At 54.4% G+C, this 7,091-nt stretch overlaps 1 protein-coding gene across 1 annotated transcript; it reads right to left on the reverse strand.

Moving 5' to 3' along the window:
• Nucleotides 1-1,986: 1,986 nt before the first annotated feature.
• LOC136571209 (G-protein coupled receptor 183-like) lies at nt 1,987-3,045 on the reverse strand. The gene has a single exon (XM_066571540.1). It carries the CDS (start codon nt 3,043-3,045, stop codon nt 1,987-1,989), a length of 1,059 nt encoding a protein of 352 aa, XP_066427637.1.
• Between the last annotated feature and the right edge of the window lie 4,046 nt (nt 3,046-7,091).

The following is a 7,091-nucleotide window of genomic DNA, read 5'->3' on the forward strand; positions in this document are numbered from 1 at the left end:
AAAGCCAAGCTCTTCATAGCATGAGTAGGTGATGTTAGGGGCAACAGCCACCACATGTGGATGGGGAAGTTCAGACACGACAGTGGGAAAAATGGTTTTATCCAGAGAGCAATGCAGAGTGGGAACTGTCGCCTCAGGGCGAGGGGACCCTCCTTGCTTGGAGTTTCCAAGCCTTGTCTGCATGAAGCCATGTCCAGCCTGACATTGTGCCAGCCACAGTCCTGCTTTGGGTGGGCTGCTGGATGAGGTGATGCAGAGATTCCTGTCCAGCCATCACTTCCCAGACATATTAATAGGGCAATGTAACTGTACAGCAACTACCAACCTAGCCAAACTCCTTCAAGGGTGTTCAGACCACTGACACCCTGATATTATTGCATCCCAGCTCTTTCTTGTCCATTGTAATGTGCTTTTCAGGACAAAGGCCCTCTGCAGGTCAGCACTGAGGTTAAACCTGCTTTGAGGAGGGCTCAGCCTCCAGAAAGGACCTACTGGAGTCTGTTTCCTACCTGAGTTGTTTTAGGCAGCCCTCTTAGTCAGCCTTCAGCATGCCTTCAGCCTTCAGACCCATACCATAAGTAAAACCATTGCTGTCCAAAAGCTCGTTCATGTGCATTTAAAACAATGAAGGGCTGCATGTGACTATTATTAACCTTCTAGGCATAAAAAAGGTTATTACCTTAAAGAATGATTTGTATTAATCAAGTGTCTCTTCATGAAACATTTTCAGGTATACTTTTCAGTAAAACAAGTAGCTTTTTTTTTTCCTTTTCATGTCTGTGTGTGTGTGTCTGTCCCTTCCAACTTCAAAGAAAAGACTAGACATGCCAGGAACTGTGAAATCCTATGTGTGGGTTTTTTATCATAGTCTAGTGATTTCAGCAAAGAGCTGAGGAGGCTGCTGCCAACTTTCTCCTCGTCTGAGAGGCACAGGAACCTGATGTCCCAGGGTTCCTTCTCTTGCTCTGGGAATAGTCAAAAGTAAACTCCCATAGAAGGGCTGTCAGACTCCTCAGGGCACGAGCTTCTAGGCCGGTCAAGGTCACAAAAGGCCACTCTCAGTTCTTGTTCCCATTTCTCTGCTAAGGACTAGTGGGAAGGTTTGCCCCATGAGCACATCCAGGGCAGGTTTGCAGCCTTAGAGCTGGGCTGGGATCCAGGCCATCCCCACGATCCCCTTCCTGGCAGTGGGTCCCAGGGTGACTGCAGTGCGGTCAGGTGCGAGGAAGGGCACCCTGGGGAAGAAGCAGCCACCCCAATGGTGAATGTAGGCAGCAGCACATCCAGGAGCTCTACAATTCACATCCTCACACCTCTTGCTCAGGAGAGAGCTTTTCCAGCATCTCCCACATTCCCCACACTTACTGCTTGCCCCACGCAGAGCCCTGGTGCAGGAGCGGGATGCTGGGCAGGCAGAGAGCAGAGCTGCTGTTTGTCGGTGTGGAAAAGGAGCTGTAGGCCATCTTCTGCATGCAAATAACATCCCAGCCTTTCCCTGGAGTGCCCTGAGTCCATCTCCTCATGCTGCCTGCCCTAAAGCCTGCAGGGATGCTGCTGTAGTGCTCCAGGGGCAGTGCAGGGAAGGGGGCAGAGGGACACCCATAGTGGTTACCAGCCCACCCCAGCCCCACAGGGGGTGCAGACAGGCATGGGAGAGGGGTGCAGTGCTGGGACACCTCCAGCCAGGTGTGCCAGGCAGGGCAGCTGCACGAGCTGCCCCTCTGGGGCTGGGATGAAAAGGAGCCTCTCCATGCTCCAGGCTGGCAGGTGCAGCAGTGCTGAGCACAGAGCCAGGCACACAGAGCCAGGCATGCAGAGCCAGGCAGGGCTTTGTCCCTGTCAGCTTGGCTTTGTGAGAGCCCCTGGCTCCAGGCAGGGGAGCCATGGGCCCTGTTGAAGGTGCTGGTCCTGCAGCTCGACTCTGCCTCCTGCCATCAGGGATGGTCCATAAGTCACAGGCCAGGGCAAAGGGAGGGGCTGGTGCTACTAGACAGAGCTGGAGCCAGGCTGCTGGCTGTTGCTGTTGCTTTCCGAGGGGGTCTTGGCAGTGGAGGAGGTGGCCAGGGAGCCGCTGTTCCTGAAGATGCGGAGCAGCCTCCTCTTGTATCCCCGGAAGGCGAAGAAATAGATGATGGGGTCGATGCAGCAGTTGAGGTTCATGAACGCCACCGTGATTTGCAGGGACATCTTGAAGGCTTGCTGCTCATGGCAGGATGGCTGGTAGAGGATCTTCCTGACCATGAACTGGACAATGTTGAGGTGGTAGGGGCTGAAGCAGAGCAGGACAGCCAGCAGAACCACCAGGATGACAGTGAAGGCCCGGTGGTGGTGCCCGTTCTTCACTGTCAGCGGGTTCTCCTTGGCCGTCTGGCAGAGCTTAAGGTTGATCCTCACATAGCACACCAAGATGATTCCCACAGGCAGGAAGAAGCCAAGCATGCAGGCCACCAGGAGCAGGTAGGGCAGATTGGGAATCTCCTCAAAGTTGAAGTACTCCATGCAGGTCAGCTTGTCTCCCATCCTGCGCGTCATGGGCCGCAGGAGCAGCGGAGCCGTCTGCAGGAACACCAAGGACCAGATGAGGACGCAGATGGCCCTGGCCCGGCTCATCTTGCGAATCCTGCCGGGGTGCCGGGTGCGCACCACGGCCACGTAGCGGTCCACGCTCACGCAGGTCATGAAGTAGATGCTCACGTAGGTGTTCATGTAGAAAAGGAAAGCTGTGATCCGGCAGAACCAGTCCCCAAAGGGCCAGTCAGACTCCAGGATGTAGTAGGCGATCCTGCCCGGCAGCGCCAGGGTGAAGAGGGCATCGGAGAGTGCCAGGTTCACCAGGTAGAGGTTGGTGGAGTTGAGTTTCTTCTTCCTGCGCTGGAAAGTGATATAGAGGGCCAGGACATTCCCACAGGCACCAAACACCAGAAGGATGGTGTAGAAAAGGGAGAAGGTGACTTTGGTTGAGAAGTGGTGGTTGTGCACATTGCAGCTGCTCTGGTTGCTGGAGGTGAGGTTGGTGGGCAGGAGCACATCCTCCACAAGAGCCATTTCCATGGTGCCTCACGAGCTCTTGCTCTCTCCCTTGGAATAAGAACAGATGTGAAACTTGCAGCTTATTGATAATAGGAGCAGCACTCTTAGAGCTGGCCCTCATCACCAAGCAAAAGCCCTGTCCCCTCCTCCCTCCCAGCAGCACACAGCTCGAGTCATTTGGAAAAATGCTTCTCTTGTGATTTTGGTGAGAGCATCTCAAGAGTAGCTGTGAGTCATTCTTTTCTTATCACGAGCTACTCTTAATTTTGTTTCTTCACAAGTCCAATCAATACGAGAAAGGACTGGAGGTGCTGGGAGGGGGAATTGCCTGTTGCACAAGGAAGGTCCCAAACTCATCTGGTGGCAATGATATCATTTACTTGTTACTGCAAGGGGAATGGGGGGCTTCATTGAGAAAATGCCCACGAACTGGAGAGCCAGGCACTGGGAGGGCTGGGGGACCGACAGGCAGAAGTGCTGAGGATCGCTTTCACAACCCTCGGGCAGGACCAAAGCAGCAACAAAACTGAAGAAATTCAAAGAGAGGAAAAAAACTAGCTTTCCACCAAAAAACCCCGCAACCTTCCCCAAAAATCCCGTGACCCTTGCTCGTCCGATCAGGGAGCTGGGGACACCCCGGCACCGAACCCCGCTCCCCGCACGTCCTCCCGCTGCTCTCCCCGCTTTGGGCACGGGGTCCGGGCTCATGCCTGGTGACAGCGGTGTCCCCTCGGCTGCGGGGCTGCAGCAGCTCCCGGGACGCGTCTGCCGCCCGCCGCGAGCACCGCCGGGACCGGGACGGGACGGGACGGGATGGGATGGAATGGGACGGGATGGGACAGGACGGGACGGGACGGGACGGGACGGGACGGGATGGGATGGAACGGAACGGGACGGGACGGGACGGGACGGGACGGGACGGGATGGGATGGAATGGGACGGGATGGGACGGGACGGAACGGGACGGGACGGGACGGGACGGGATGGGACGGGACGGGCGCAGCGCTGCCTCTTCTCTCCCCCGGCGGCGCGGACCCCGAGGGGCTGGGATGCTCAAACCCACAAGCACGAAAGGGAGGTCAGGGGCTCCAACCTGAGTGCCACGGTGCCGCCGCCTTCTTCTCTTCCTCCTCCTGCTCCTCCTCCCGCCCGACTTTTGGGGGGCAGCGAGCGCGGAGCCTCCTGCCCGCGTCCGGCACTGGGGCTCCCCGGCAGTGTGAGCGTCTCCCGGGATTCGCTCACATTATAAAAGCACCGTGAGATTTGGGGTTTTTTGTTTGTTGTTTTTTGTTGGGGTTTTTTTTCCTTAGGGTTAGTAAAACTGTGTTCTTTCTGGGTGGGGCTTTTTTTTTTTTTTCTCTTTCGGTATGTGAGAGGCACGCTGTCGCCGCGGGGGATATTCTCAGCAGTGGCTGTTCTGGAGAAGATAAATGACTGTACCTGCGCGGCAATCGCTCCCGACATCTGAGCCGACTTGGGGTTTTACTCTGAAAACTTCTACAAGGATGCAAAATGCAACTGAACGTCGAAAACACCTTCAGCTCTGGTTCACGTGCGGTCCGGAGTGCTCAGCCCGGGCACATGCACATGGCCACAGCAGCACGATCAGACCGCGGCAGCTTTTACAATAAATTGTGGCAAATCTTCAAAGGAGCTTATTGTGCCTGTGGCCAGTGCAAGCCATGCTGTGGCTATGGTGAAACCCAGATTTGCCTCTCACACACACATAGACATCACCAGGCACGGCTCCTTAGCGCAGAGACTGAGTTGAATGAAAGGATTTGCCCTTAGTGGAAAAATATTTTTGTTATTAATACGACACATTGTGCTGTGAAAGTGGGGCAAAGCCCCTTGTCCCAGCTGGAACTCTCATGGCGGGCTCTGTCCCCACAGAGTGCTGAGCAGTGGAGGGCTGTCATTTATGCCTCAGCCCTGTATGTGTGTGTCTTACAGCATGGAGAGAGCACTTTCCTTCCCAGCACTTCCCAAATGTTTGCAGAAGTGCAGCCTGCCCTGTGGCCAGCAGGATGGCCTTCCCCATGGTGGCTTTTTTACTGGAGACCACTAGGGTTTTCAAATCCCAAGAGGAATTTTTATGCTTTTTTAAATGGTTCTAGAGTTTGGGTTTTTTTTGTGGTGGTGGTGATGATCTTGCTAGTGTCTGGTTTTATCCCTCAAAAAAATTCCTAATAAACCAGGAAATTCCCATCATGGGGCATTCAGGATGCTACTGAAAAACTGAAGCCAAGAAATACAAAGGTTAAGATTACAGTCAAGCTAAACTTCCATATTTCCCTCTGGGTCAGTAAAGCTCCACTAATTATTTAATTGCATAATATTTCTAATGTTTTAAAACAGTGACATTAAACTCAGTACTAATCTGTGTACTCATGTACTGTGAGTCATTTGTATGGAAATTACACATTATGGTCATGAATTTACTAGAAATTGAAGGTACCCAGCAAGAGTAATAGTGAAAATTGGCTAACAAGTTTATCTGCTAATGGAGATTCTTTTGTTGCTCGAGGGTTTATATTACACAGAGGGAAAGGTCAGCTAATAACAGAATAACTGCTGAGTAAATTATTAAAAATATTCCCTAGTAAAACAGGGGTTTTCTACTTGCACATCTGTCAAGAGTTAGTTAAGCTAATCAGACTTGGTGGGGCTCGAATGTTCTTGAGCTGTTTCATCGTGACAGTGAAAACAGCCAATGGATTTAACATTAGAGAGCTGTTACATCGACAGAAATGCTGAGCCCACCCCAGCGGGTGGACCCAGGACCGTCCCTTCCCCTCCCAAAAGCCCTGACAAGCAGGACAAACAGCTGCAGCTGAGACAAACAAACACTGCTCCCATCGATCCGGGGCTCACTGCGGCACCGCCGCTGCAAAGCTCCTGCCCACCCTCATCACGGTCTCCCCCACGAGAGTTTTATCTCCACAAATTAACACCGTCGAGGAAATACACTTGGATGAAGCTCAGCAAAATGCCGCTGGCTTCCACCCAGGGGCCCGCAGCGCCTCGGACCGGCCGGCATCACCAGTGCGTGGCAGGGATGGATGGGGAGGTTTGTGATGCAAATTCAGGCCCGGGACTTTTCCGAGCAGTCAAACAGGCCCTTTGTACAGCCCCTCCTGTCCCCTGGGCTCGCCAGGCTCTAAAAGGAGAGCTGCAGATCCCAGGCGGGGAATCATGTGCTGATGGCCCAGAGCTGCCACCTGCCTGGGCATGGGGGCTTCCCATGGAGCCCACGGGAGCGGGAAGCGCCGGCCCTGTGTAAAGGGGGTCTGGATACAGGAGGGTCGGTGGGGTCTCAGCCCCTCCTCCCCCAGAGGAGGAGGATGACCAAGTGGCATCACCAACCTCAAAAACAGCAGGAAGAGCCCAAAGTTCTGAGTGACAGCCGTGTCCAGGGTGACACCTGTGCCCAGGCCCTTGGGAATAAGACAGAGGGAAAGCAATGCTCTCCACCTGATTTTATTTTTCTTTTTGCAGTGCAGAACAAAGGAAGTGGGTTCTTCTTTTGTGCAAAACACGCTCCTGCCCTGTGTGCAGCAGGTGCTGCGCTACGGGAGTGCAGCCCAGCTCCACCCGTTTGCACGGCTCCAGCGAGCCCAGCACGGCTGCACCTCCCCGCACTGCACAGCAGGCAAGGCCCTTTCCATGGGGCAGGGCACTGGGGGAATCCTCTTCCCACCTGTGGGGACCTACTCCCTGCCTCTGCAGCCCTGGATGAGCCAAAATGGGATCTCCCCTCAGACAGGGTAGAGAAGCCCTGTCCACCCAGTTTGCAGCCATCTCATTGAGGAGACTCGCCCTCGACTGAGCCCAGTGGGATTGGAGGAGTGAGGTTCAACTTCAAAGCTGGGTCTAGGCTTTCTTGTGTCCATGTTAGCATAAAGACACTTCCCTGGGCCTGGCAGGGAGCAAGCAGAGTCCCACAGCCCAGGTATCCATCCCAGGGTGAGCAGGACTTGCTGTCCCGGGGTGTCCCTGCTGCCAGGGACCCAGCCAGGACACAGGGGACACCTCTGGGGGAGTCCTGTGCAGATACTTGG

Source organism: Molothrus aeneus, chromosome 2, assembly GCF_037042795.1.
Source record: "Molothrus aeneus isolate 106 chromosome 2, BPBGC_Maene_1.0, whole genome shotgun sequence".
Classification (NCBI taxonomy): Eukaryota; Metazoa; Chordata; class Aves; order Passeriformes; family Icteridae; genus Molothrus; species Molothrus aeneus.

Bases quoted from the DNA above. Each gene is read 5' to 3' on its own strand.
- LOC136571209 (XM_066571540.1), bottom strand. From the start codon at position 3,045: ATGGCTCTTGTGGAGGATGTGCTCCTGCCCACCAACCTCACCTCCAGC.